Below are 13,490 nucleotides of genomic sequence, written 5' to 3'. Positions count from 1 at the left end.
AATTTTCCAACACTATCAAGCCCCGTCTTTCAAGAGGACTCTTAAAGAGTTAAAAAAAACAAACCCAACAAATAAAACAAAACAAAAAAACCTAAACACACAATGCAATAAGCTTTGGGAACATAAAGAGTTGTGTGAAGTAACTGAGGTATGGGATATCTGCAGTCTCCAACGCCACTTTTATGGCTCCTGGTTCAGAATGGGGGTATTTGCTTTCTTACTCTCACATACAATTTCTTAATTATTGGAGTGAAAAGGGTAAGAAATGAGTCTGTGGTTATGGACTCTGTAAATTAGCAGTGAGTACAAATATTAAAAAAGGCACCATCTGCCATATAAACCATTTGCCACCTGCTCCCTTGCTCTCAGAATTATTTAATGGTTTAAACTTAATGTTTTAGCCTGCCACAGACCAGCTGGGAAGTGACTGAGTATTTTTCCTATCAGTACCTTAACGGCCCAGCACCATTAGGTGCTAAAAGCAGCTCTTAGTGCCAGCCTCTCTCCACAGCTCTTTCCTGGCTCTGCCTGCTTGCTTGGTGAGCAAGTTCTGCTATGGCAAACACTTTCACAGCAGCAATTACCCACTTTCTTTTAAGGTGTGTTTAGGGAGCACCAGTTTCCCCTCCCAGCACAGGGAGGTGATGTGCCAGCTCTGCAGAGGGACAGGCAGCAGGAGCTCTGGGGTTCCTGGGATACCCCTGAGCTTGGCAAAACATCTTCCCTGTTCCTTACTGCTGTCCCAAGGGAGGTGGAGGGAGGTGACATCTCTCTGTGTCCCAGGCACTGCTCCTGTCAGTGTATGATCCACTCAGCATTTGCTATTTAGGAACCTCTAGCTGGAATTCCTAGCCTGCAGGTGAACAAGAAGTAGTGTTGATGGGAAAGCTAATGGGCATATTGAGATATTCCAAGCAGAAGGGCAGTGTTTGTCTCCTCAGGAAGCTTTTCTTTCCCTTCCTGGGTGTCCTCTGTGTCTGGCAGGAGGAGGCTCTGTGGAGGAGGCTTGACTTTGAATGCTGAGCAGCTCTAACAAGCATGTTGTAAATGATGTGCCCAGCTTTAATGTTGTGTAACGAGGCAAGCAAATGAATGTTTATAGTTATTAAAGTGATAACTTCCTACTTGAGCTAATATTCAGCATAAAATTACTTTTGGGTTTGCTATCTGTGCTGGCATGCAGGAGGGAGGCGGGGACGAGCCGTGGGTCTCTGAGATAAATAATGCCAGAGATCACAGTTAAATGAGTATCAATTTTCTTCTGCTGTTGGGCAGTAAATCTCTGCTGGAAGCTGCAAGTGCTCAGCTGCCCAATCAAGGCTCTCTAGGAAACAGGATGATGGTTCCTGAGATGTTTGCTGTGGGAAAATCCAGCTCTCTCCTTTCTGTCCCTGGGGAGGAGCTGGGGGCTGGAGGGAGAGGAGCTGCCCAAGGCAAAGCAGATGGAGGGAGGAGGAGATGCAGAACAGGTGGAACCTTCTGATAGTGCAGATTTTTGACACCACCCCCACGGGAAACTCAGGTCACTCATGGTGCATTTGTTGATGGTGCTGTGTGGGTGTGCAGAGCTGGGGGTGATGCACAGACAGACAGACAGACAGACAGGGGTTCACGGGGTGTTCATCTGAGCCCAGCTTGGGTGTCCGTATGAAAATACACCTCTAGTCATCCTTTTCCTGGAATATCATTGATTTAACTCGAAGTAGATGGCAAGATATTCTGATGGGATAGAAAGACACTTGCAGAGGGCTTTTTTTATTTTACTGCTGTGAAACGTCATTTTGTCCGCTGCAAGAATCCTACAGGCACACTGGTACCAGCTGCAAGTTGGTTCTGCTGCTTTTCTGCTGTGTTCCTGGATAAGCAGCAGTTTTCTCTAGTGGGAACCAGAAGAAACTGGTTCAGTGTCTTGAGTATAATGCCAGGATACTGACGACAGCTTAAAAAAAACTTTAATCAGATATTTCTTGGGGTAGTTAGAAAAGACAAGCAACCCACACAGTTTCATTCATGCCCAGCTATCTGCTTGGTAAATGTCATGAAAGTCAGACTTAATTTACTATATATTTAACTGAAAACAAGGCGTGGGTTTTTTTTCCCTTCGAAAAATGCACTGATGGAGAGAGTTTTAACCAGATTTCAGGTGTGAGTATCAGCATTTCCACTGTTAACCCCCCCAGCATGGATGTTCCCTGTCCAGGGGAGGAGTGAGTGGCAGAGACCTGGGCAGCTGCTATCACAGGAGTTACCAACACAGAGCTGCCAGCACACTGCTCACTCCTTCACCTCCATCCCCTGTGCAGCGTCTGCCCAACTCTCTGAGCATTTCAGTGTCTGTCCCAGCAGGTTTGAACCCTTCATAGAATCATAGAATCGGCTGGGTTGGAAGGGACCTCTGAGATCATCAAGTCCAACCCTTCCTTGGGGGGATGTGGCTGCTCTGGCTCTTTTGCCATCAGTGTTTCTCAAGCATCCTCCCAGGGGGGTAGTGCTGTGGGTCAGGGTGTGTGTTCCAGACCCTGCCTCAAATTGTTCATTTTGGCTCAGCTCAGCTTCTCCTCATGAGCTTCAAGGGATCCCATTTCCCCTCAAGAGGGTTTTCGACAAGGGATTCTCCTGCTTCGTGTTTTTGTCTGTTGCAGGCTCAAATTTAATTGAGATTTCTGTAGCTTAAAGCAGAATCTCAAAGTTCAGATAATGTGAGTGGAGCAGAAGCCTTTGAAGAAAAGAAAAATCAGATTGACTGAGAGGAAGACTTGTGAAGAGAATGTAATAGTCTGAAGAAGCCACTGGAGAGCTCCCCTCCAGGAGGAGATGTGGGGATGAGAATCACTGGGTGGGACCAAGAGCTTTAAATGAGAGCTGAAGGAGCACGTTGCTTTAATGACTGCTGTTGTTGTTGCCTTAAATTTATTTATGCAATTAAAGCATTAGGAACTTCGCAGGCACTGCCAAGGCTTAATACAGTTAAGATCTAACGTTGCTGCAATGCAAAATAATTCAAGGTATGATGGCCCTGAGCCATCTTTCCTGAACTGCTCATTGGTACCCACAGGAAATATTGTGAGGGTTGGGGAGTGGTGCTGAGCAGCAGGTTTTGCCAAAGCCCAAAGTGTGAAAGATGCAGCAGGACTGAGGTTACCTTGCCAGCATTTCTCCTGCACTGCACAAGATTTTCAGTGTGTTGGCAGTGAGCAGAGAAAGGAATGAATGCTTCTGTCTTTTTTTTAGTTTTCATAATACTCAGTTTATTTTGGGGGGTTTTTTTTGTTTGTTTTTTTTAAAATATTGTAGGGTGAAGCTATAGTGTGGATTTGACCCAAGGTGTTCTCAGTGTTCAGTCTGAATCTGAGGGGGCTACCATGGGAGTGGGAGGGCTACTATTAGTAGTAGTAGTACTAGTACTAATACTACTATTGTCAGTTGTTGTTACAGTTGCTAGTATTATAATTATTCATGAAGATTACTATTATTATTATTTATTATTATTGTTGTTATTATTAATTATTATTCCAGTGGAACAGCTATACCTGTTCAACCTTTTGGATGGTGGGAAACAAATTTATAGCATTTTTCAGATGTTTTTAACCCACTCAGGAGTCAGGAGTCAGTGGCTTCATTGGAGCTGTGGTTCTGGTTTTGGCACATGGAGCAGGGGGTGATGTCCCAGCAGTGGGGGGTGTCAGGCAGCCCAGGATGGTGCTGGGGGGAAGGACCCAAACCCCAGTGCCCCTGGGTTCCTCTGCTTTGGGTTTGTTTTGGAGAGCAGAGAAAAAACAGAGCAGAACCTCCCAGTTCCAGGGAAAAAAAAAACCAAAACCAACAACCCTCCTGCCAGTCCTGTGCTGTGTCAGCTTCCCTGCTGTGATTTTAAGAACTTGTCATTTTTTTTAATCTGGGCTCAGATGTCATCATAAGAATCATGCAAGAATTGAAAATACAAGGGAGAATCACATTTCTGGTTTCCACTTTACTAGTTTAAAAATTCCACACCTAATTTATAACTCAAATCCTCCTAGAAATAAGTATGCAGAGATTTTACTCTGAAATACAAAGGATTCCTTCATGCAGAAATAATTACTCTGATATGACAGGAAGTGGAGGTTCCGACACTTTGATACTGCATAATTTAGTGTATTCTCTCAGAATTACATCCTGTTAAAGGAAAAGATTGAAATTTTATGCTGTGCTTCGTTTTCATCAGGCTGGAAATAAATCAGAAGATTTTGCAAGTGGGACTGTGCCAAGGAGCAGTGAGAAGCCTTGCAGGAGATGGAGGGTGTGAGGTGAACATCCTTGTCCCCAGCCCCACAGCTCCCATGGGTGCAGGGCGGGTGCAGGATGGGTGCAGAAGGGGCAGACTCAGCCTTCCCCCTGTGTTTTTGGGTAGATCTTGGTGCTCCTTCTGCCTGAGGAACCCCCGTGCTCAGCCCTGGGCACTTGGGTACCTGTGAAATGCCCAGAGCTGCATAAATCACTCCTCCTGGCTCTGGGTACCTGATCTTCCCAGTGTGTACGGGATGGTGAATCCCATTAATGACTGAAAAGGAGCCCTTTACCCTCTGAGGCTGTCACATTCATGGCTTCAGGAGGTCACCCAGCTTGGGTGCTTCTGCACTGCAAAACTTGCCAAAAATCTGCTGTCAGCTTTCCTTCCCATTTGAGGGGGCTGCATCACGGTCTGTGGTGCAACAGGAGCCAGCAGTGCCTGAAGGCATCTCAGTGGAGCTCTGGAGCTGAGTCCTGGGAACACAGAGGAGCCACTGCTAGGAAAACACAGCAGCTCAAACACCTCCCTGAGCCATCGGTTACATCTCATTTGTGTTCTACTGAGGAGTGAAAGAGTAATGGCACAACCATGCCCTTGAGAGAAGGGGACTGGGAGGAAGTAATCTGCCAGCTGAGAACCCAGAAGAATTTAAATCCTTGCTACTTACACTGCTACATAATCTAAAGATCAGTAGCTAATGGGGAACACGCTGGTTTGGCTCTGGATCTCCAAGACATGGAGGCAAACTGAAGCAAAGTTTAGTCTGGCATTTTTACAGGTGGGTGCTGGTGCCTGGTCTGAGGACAGGCTGCTGTCCTGCCTCAGCCCAGCCCAACAGGAGAGGCTTTCCTGCAGGGATGGATCATAGCCTGCAGCAGGTTTTGGGGTCCCAGCACTCCCTACCAGATCCATGCCCTGCTCCCAGCTGCTGGTGCAGATGTTCAGGAAGCCACCTCAGGAGTGACAAAATCCATGGCACCATGGATTTCCACCATTTGCTTTTTCAGCTCCGGGGTTTTACGTGGTGTTTGACTTGACTTCTATCTTTGTTATCCTGTTGGAAATTGAAAAAAAAAGCCCAGAAATCAAAAAAACCCAAACCGGGAGTCATTTCAGCTGGAGGTGGTTTTGATGCTCTCAGCAAAGCTCAGTACAGTTTGTGGGAGTGCTGAGAGCACTTGGTGTCTGCTGAGGAGCAGCCCAGGACTTGCCCCTGGAGCTGTACTGAAAGGGACAAACTTCATCTCTGGTTAAGCACCTCTGTGCTTGGGGTTGCCTTTCCTGGAGGCTCTGTCAGTAATGTTTTTGAAGGGTTTGTGCTGAAAGGATTATTTTTCCCTCTTGTTTTTAAGGTGAGCCCTGGCAGCACATTATGGGATGTGTTGGATGAGTGTCTGGTTCCCTGAATGCTGCTCCTGTCTGGTCTGTAAGGCTCAGGGTGATGGGGAACACCAACAATTTGCTAAATGTGTCTCAGCACGGGAGGGAAGAGGCTGATTCTGCTCTGCTTCCTTCAGATCATTATTTTGCAGTGTGTTGCAGTCTGTACTCGATATCAGCACGGAGCCTTCGGAAGGAAAACGTTTTCTGCTGTGAGCTTGAGTTGTAGTGAAGTAATTTAAAGCATGCCAGCCTCGTGCAGGTTGTAATCTAATATTTGTAGCCATCTTGTCTCTGTGATTTGTTTCTTGTAAATATCTGCCTGCGTGAAATGAGATGAAATCGGATTTTCTTCTCCTCCTTAAAAATCAATTGTCCTGTTCAAATCCTGGTGGCTGGAAATGACATCTTGAGGAGCTGCAGGCAGCTGTGGCAGCCTGGCCACGTTTCTGGTCTGTTCAGGGATATGGAGAAAGTAATTTCTTTCCTTCCCTCGGGATGGAGGGGTTGGTGAGCAGAGGTGGGCAGGGTGTGTGCTGGCTCTGCAGGACAGGTCCCCCAGCATGGCACATCTCCAGCTGGCCATGCCAGGCCTTGTTTCCATTGCACACACCACAGCCAAGATCCATCCTCAGGGACAAGCCAGCTGCCCAGAGCATGGTTCCAGAGGCTGTGTGTGGAGCAGGAATTTGTGCAAAGCTGGCAGTGGAGAAGCCGCTGTTGGAGCACGGGAAGAAATGCAACGCCAGGAGCTTGGAAGTGGGAACCCAAACTGAGAGTCTTGAACTCCTCCTGGTCTTCTGAATGCCACTGTGTTCCACAGAACTAGCAAACATCTGAAAAAGAGGAGGTGCAGGAGGAATAAATGGCACCAACCCCCCTGTACACCAGGCTGTTGGTCCCTTCGGGTGCGGGTGTCTTGCTCTCGACTGTGTCACCCTCAATGCCAGGCAGCTTCTGGCTTGGGAAGGACACCAAGCACACCCTTGCTAGGCAGGGATGTGAAAGCAATGGTTCTGTTTTTCTGAAAGCTCTGTATATAGTTTTAAGACCTAGGTTAAAAACGAGGAGATAATGAAGATGTAGGAGGAGAGCACTGTGTGATCTTGACTGGGCTCTATAGAGGTAATTGCCATCATATCAGGGTTTGGCTCTGCTCCAAAATGTATCTCACTTAATTATCTGAAACTGATGGTGACAAAAACCTGACAATTATCTGACATAATAATTTAGTTTTGATTTTTATCTTTAGGAGAATGAGGGATCACTGCACACAAAAACATAAAAATCCATAAGATCACAAATGTGTGTTAACAGTTTTACCATTTTCTGTTAGTCACCTCACTGTGCTGTTTTTCTATTAAAATTTGTTTACATCTTTCTTGAAGAAAACACACTGACATGAAGCCAGTGCTTCATGGGCAAGGAAACTCCAGCTAGAAAATAATAAAACACCCTCAGGATTTTCCTTCCACCAACTGCAGCAGCAGAAATGCTGAGCAGTGCCCTTGGTCCCCTGGATTTGTGAGCACAAGGTGCAACTCTGCACCCAGACACTCTTGGTTTTGGTTCTGTCCATTTGGGATGCTGGGAGCCCTGCTGCACAGGCAGTCCTGCCCTTCCCCTCCAGGTGTCTTTGGGTTTCAGTTCTCCCTTTGGTTGGTGAAAAAAAAAAACCCAAACCCACAGCAGAGCAATGTTGCAGCCACTGCTGGCTTTGAAGTGATGGACCTGGTGGCAACGAAAGATCCAGGTTCCCAAAGCTGCCTGTAAATATGAGCTGGCTGTAAATATGGGGGCCAGGTGAGTTCTGAGCCTGTGTGACAGTCCCTGTGAGGGCTTTTAGAGAGAGGATTCCTGCCCTTGGGAGAGGACATTTCTCCCCAGCCATCCCCTCGGGTGTTTCAGTTTGGGTGCCAGGTGAGCTGTGCTTGGATTCAATTCCTTGCTGCAGTTGAACCAGTCCCTGCTCTGGTTGCTATGAATCTGAGGTGGGAGCTGATGAGGGAAAGGCAAAAAATAGGTGCCAAACAAATTTGTTTTCTTAAGATCCTTAATTTCTCTTTAATGAACTATAACAGCATGCATAATTTTAAGCACACGCTTTGCATATTTTTGAAATGCATTTTTGTGAAAGGCTGTAGCCGTTGCCTATACCTCCCAGCTGGCTTGGATCTGGTGAATTGTTCTGGTTCCTTTAAACTTTAATGATAAAAAATACTTCTAGCCCAGAACAACTATTGTTTGTGTAGCTGGCAGAAAATCAGAGGCGTACCACTCCAGTAGGTTTGCATTGCTATGGATTGGTTTGGCTCAAGAAGGATATTTTTTTTTAAATCCTTTTTGGCACCTTAAAAGGTTCCCTGTTTAATTTGCTTTCTGTTGCTGGTTTGTGTCTTCAAGCAGAATTTTAAGAAGTAATGACTTTGGTCTGAGGAGAGCAGCACATTCCCATAGGTAATGTCCATTATTGATTGATGCCAAAACCACCAAAATATTCCCAATACTTCCAAGTATGGGAAACAGACAGAAAAGAGCACACCAAAGCTGAGGTCCAAATAACTGATAATTACCACTGCAGAGATTTCCAGAGATTTGCTGAGGAGCAGGGAGGGCAGCAGCAGGGGGTGAGGTGCCATGGAGCAGGGGATGGCTGGGAGTGTTCTTGGTACCATTTAACTGAATTCCAGCCCAGAGGAGGAAGAAGGGATGTCCCCTTCAGAAAGTCACCTTCTGGTGACAGTGTTCCATGTTCTCTTTCTGCTGCAGAGCTCTGCATGCACACAGCTGGCTGTGGATCTGTAGGGGAAATGTGTGTCATGCTTTTGTTTAACCAAAGAGAGAAAGTTCTATACTCATTTTCTGCCCTCCTTACAGGGCAATGTGTTAATGTGATGAAACAGCAAGTGCTTCTAGACTATCCATTTTTAACTGAAAAAAAAAAAAAAAAAAAAATTAATTTCTGTGGCCAGATTCATCAACCAGCTAATGCTGTGCCAGGAGGTACAGAGCTGCTGAGAGCTCTTCCTTTGTATTACCTTTCACCCTTTTATCTCATTGTCATTCTTCCATTTTCCATCCCAGGTCATTGAATTTGTGATCTGTGCTGTGTTCCAGCACAGTAGCAGAACAGATCTTCAATCACCATTAATATTTTTAATATATATATATATACAATTCTAAAAATAGGAAAACTCAAACACAAACCCACAGGAAACCTGGGCAAAGAACTGCAAAGCAATCAGGGTAATCCTGCCCAAAGAAATGATGCTGCCAAAATTTGAAGTGTTGTTTCTGATGGAATAGGAAGCTCTAGGAAAACTCTGAGTAAAGTTTTGAGAGAAGGAAGTTTATAGGTTCTTGATGCTATCATTTCCCCTCCAGAATTCACAGCACTTTGTGCAGCTGCTGCAGGAGTCTGGAGGCATTTGGGGTCATTGTCAGTAAGAAATAAGGAATTGTTGGCAAGTTTGTGAGCAGTGCTAAACCTGCTGCTGGGAGGAAAGCTCTTTGGAAGGCTTGGATTAAATATCAGTGGTTTATTTCATATTTACAGGTTGTCTTTTACTTCAGGTATTTCTGGTGTTAGCTTGCTGGGATTTGGTTGTTTTATTTATTTTTCTGTTTCCCATGCAGAAGTGGAATTCCTCTAAATGGCACGAGTGAGGCACAGCCTGCCTTGCTCTGGAACTGTTTGGGTCCCTCTGGAACAGTTTGGGTAAAGCCTTTCCTGAGCAGAGCCAGAGCACTGAATATTTAATACTTTTTGTTAATGCATTCTCATTATATTTCAATTTGGACGTAAAAAAAGAATCATTGCAGCTCACATTGGACTCAGAAATAAGCAGGTCTGGGGAGTACCTGCTGGGCTGCTTACGGAGATGGGGCTTTTCAGTGTTGCATCAGTGACTGGGAAGTCAACAGAGTTACACTGATAATAGGTTTTCTACTCTTTGGTCATGGGCAGACTTTTGAAAATTACATTCTCGGGCTCTATGCCACTGAAATGTTTCTCTGTCTTTAGAAACCAAAGGTGATCCTCTCTGCACCCAGTGAACATCCATGCAAACAACCAGGAATAAAACCTGCCGTGAAGCAGGGGGGTGACAATGCTGCTGCTGCAGCAGGGAACCAAGGTGCTAGAATAGAATCCCAGAACCATGGAATGCTCAGGGTTGGAAGGGACCTCCAGAGGCCATCTAGATTGTGGGTGCCATTTGGACAGCAGTGTCCAGCTGAAAAATAACTTGCCTCTTGAAAAATAGCAAACACACTAGTGTTTTATTAAAATACAGATTAAATTTATTAAAGATTATTAAAATACAGGTTGTATGGTCTGTGCAGGAGCTGTGCCTGGTGATGGCCATGGCTGCAGGGGGTGGGACGTGGAGCTGGGTGAGCAGCAAGGGAGGGTGGGGACATGGAGCCCCCAGCAGAGCCCCAGGTGCCCCAGCTCTGGGTCCCATCAGCAGGGATGGAAATCTGGGCAGTGTATCAGTAGCAGAGGATCTGCAGGTTTCTGAGCCTTCTGCTCATCTGCTGTTGTCCTCCTTCGTCCTGGCAATGTCCCCGTGTCAGTTGCACAGAGGTGGGTTGGGTTTGTAAGTACCAGCACTGAAATAGCCTTTGTTGGACAGATGCTCTCACAGGGCAGGACTTGCTGGGCAGGGCTGCTTGGCTCCAGCCATCATCAGAAACTTCAGAGATGATCTCTTTTATCCTCCCCCTCCTCAATGTTGTTTTATAGTAAAATGTGCTTAAACCTAACCATGAAGTGCACCGAGTGTGTGTGTTGTGTTCATGTTTAGGTGTTAGTCCAGTTCAGGTCATGTTCAGCTCACCCCAAAACCTCATCCTGATCATGACATTCAACTCAATCCTCAGAGCTTATTTGTATTCCAAATCCATCTCTTGCCAACACTGCTTCTGATGAGTGCAAAGAACTAGAAAGCATAAATATTTATTCCTTAAAGGTTATGATTGCCTTAAATCATTCAGGATTATTTGGTGAGCATCAGATATAATTAAACTAAGCAGTTGCACTTGATCTGCATGTATGAAATAATATATATGTGTGTGTATATCTGGATCTGCTCGACTCCGGTATGGGTGGAAGCTGGGAGTTAATTGCTTCCATCCCATCAGAAGATGCACTGATAATTTAATGTTTCCTGCATGTGGCAATAAATCAACATAAAGAAGCAGCTGAAATTATATAATGGGAAGTCACATCTCCCCGTGCAGCACAGGCCGTGGTAACCAGAGGAGCAGAGCTTGGCTCCAGTGGTGTGAGACTAATGACAGGGAGATAATTAAGCACCTTATGAAAATCATTCCAGTCTTGGGGGTCTCTCCCTGTCCCCCCAGGAGATCTTCAGCAGCCCAAGGGCTGGGCTGTGAACCTTTCCTGCTTGGCAGATTGAAAGGTGGAAGAGGAGAAGCCAAGAGATGCCCGGCTGGGCTCATCTCCAGTACTTGGTATTTGTTGTTGCTTTGCACAGTGGTCATTGTGGATAAATTCCAAAGAGCTGCACAGCCTTTCCTGAGCGTGTTGTTGCAGGCAGCTGATGCTCAGCAGCATCAGGGGAGAGCAGGAGAGGACATCCCACTTCAGTCTGTCTGATGGCTCAGGGAAGGGAGAGGATGGAAGTTCCCTTTTTATTGACATTAACTTGAAAAGCCAAAGAAAACCAAACAACTCTTGCTCTGTGAAGTATGAGTCATGGAGAGAATTGTGTACAAACATACATCTAAGTTGCAGATGGAAATCCTAGCCTGAGAAATGGTCTCCAGGGATGTGGGGACCTGAATTTCAGTCTGTTCACTCCTGTGTCCTGCTGGGCATCCCTGTGCAGCTGGGGGGGCTGGTGTGAGCCTGCTCTGCATTGCTCCCTGTAATTAGAGGCACCTCAGATGGCAGGGGTGGGACTGGTGGTTCCTCAGCCTTTCTTTATGAAGTGAGTGAGCTCATCAAAGTTAATACTTTTGCCAGGGGCTTTGACAGAAGGAGAAGAAAAGAAACAGTTGTTGCCTGAGGTCCAAATATTGTCTAGAGCAGGAAAATGGTTCAGTGTCTTGCTTAGAGCTGGCCAGGTTACAAGTGCCTCCAGAGGCAATTCCATGCTGTAGGCAGCAGAACACCCATCACCCTGACCTGCTGCTCTGTGTAAGGGCTTTATTTGTTGTTATTTCTTCAAAGAAAATATGGACTAAATCTATAACAGTACCTTGTAGGGTAATTACTGTGCTAGTGGTTGTGTCTTGCAGGATGTTCTCCTCTAATTTAATGGCAAAAAGAAAAACAATGAAACAATGAAGGGTTTCCTTTTCTGGTGTTTTCCCTGCTCTGCCTGCAGTTAATCCTCCCCATGCCTCCCGGTCCCTGTGCTGCTGTCCCAGGGAGGAGGTGGCCAGAGCAGCACGGGGCTGCTTGGTCTCCCCTCTCCTTTGATGTTAAGGATCTGGGAGCATCTCCTGCTGCCCATTTTGCTTTGTTCTGGGCTGCTGTAGGTCCCTGGGGCCTCTCACCTGTTCTGATAGGGTATGTGTAGAAATGGGACGTGTGCTTTTCAGACTTAAATGAGAAAACTGGTTTTGCTGTAAGCTCTTCTGAAAGCACTAATATGACCCTGCAGATCCTTGGTTTGAGGGTCAGGGTTTTGTTAATTTAAAAATGACACTGAGGGTTATTTGCTGAGGGTCAATGGATGCTGTGGGCAGCCTGGACCAGAACCTCACCCCAGGATTGTTTTAAATGTGCAAATGAGAGGAAATGCTTAGCAGGAGGTTAGAGAATGTTCTGTGAAACACGGCTGGAAGCAAAGGGAGCTTTTCCAGGGCATTTTTGTTTACCGGGGAAACAAACAAACCAAAAAGTGTCCTTCTGGTTTGCATGCAGGTTCTGCCTCCAGACTGGATGCTCATGTGGGTCCTTTGCTGCCTACACAAGTCACCAGGGTGAGGGCGGTGGCTGCGCCGGCAGTGACGCTCATGGCCACCAACCTGATGGATGCAGCTCTCCCAGGTGTGTGTGTCTGTGTTTCTGTGTGCCCATCCTGCTCCCCCAGCACATGCTGTGTGTCTGTGTGCTCCCTGCCATGCCCTGCTTCCCACACTGCCTACGAGTGGGGGGGAGCCCAAAAAAACTCAGCTCCAATGCTGTGCTGTTTGCTTTAGTGCATCCCCAAGGGCTTCAGGTCCTGTCTGCCCAGCCTGGAGCTGGCACCAACTCTGCATTGGATGCTACAAAAAAAAAGGCAAGTGTCTGATATGTCCTTGGGCTTTCCCTTCCCCAGGACAGTGGTGGTGAGGATCATTACCAGGGTAATGTGGTGATCTTTTGGGTAGCTGCTCCACAGAGCCTTTTTGGCTGAAACCTCCAAGGATGCTTTATGCTGTGTCGTGGGGATGTGTGTGTGTTACTGTGAGAGGGGATAAAATGCCATTCCCAAAAGCTGGAGGAATCTCGTGGCTTTATTTAGATTCCCAAATATGTGCTGCAAACCACAATCAAAAAGCAATCTGATTTTGATAGGAAATTATGAACGTCTTCCCTGATAATGTGAAATTCCTCATACAGTGCTGTTGTGAAGTCAGGAGCTGGGCAGCTTGTTGGAAACTGAAATTGTGGGTTTTCTTAAAATCTTAATCTTAAAAACAAAAAGCAACCAGGTTGTGAGGAGAGAGACAGAACTGACCTGCAGAGATAGTGGTGGGATACTGAAAGCTGAGTCTGTAGGTGGGTGTGCTTGGAGTAAATCCAATTCTCTGAAACATTTAGAGTCCAAGGCTTAAATTTTCTTGGAGTTTAATGGAGATCTGGCCTCCGGATACCTCTGCA

At 46.2% G+C, this 13,490-nt stretch overlaps 1 protein-coding gene across 2 annotated transcripts in view; it reads left to right on the top strand.

Moving 5' to 3' along the window:
• Positions 1-13,490, top strand: part of TCERG1L (transcription elongation regulator 1 like) — a 41,556-nt gene that overhangs the window by 10,543 nt on the left and 17,523 nt on the right. For both annotated transcript variants that reach the window (XM_071749712.1, XM_071749711.1), the window contains exon 5: positions 12,549-12,674. In XM_071749712.1, coding sequence (XP_071605813.1) covers positions 12,549-12,674 — 126 coding nt within the window. The remainder of the gene's footprint in view (positions 1-12,548; positions 12,675-13,490) is intronic.

This window comes from Heliangelus exortis, chromosome 7 (assembly GCF_036169615.1).
Source record: "Heliangelus exortis chromosome 7, bHelExo1.hap1, whole genome shotgun sequence".
Taxonomy (NCBI): Eukaryota; Metazoa; Chordata; class Aves; order Apodiformes; family Trochilidae; genus Heliangelus; species Heliangelus exortis.
This window is presented reverse-complemented; position numbering and strand designations above follow the sequence as displayed.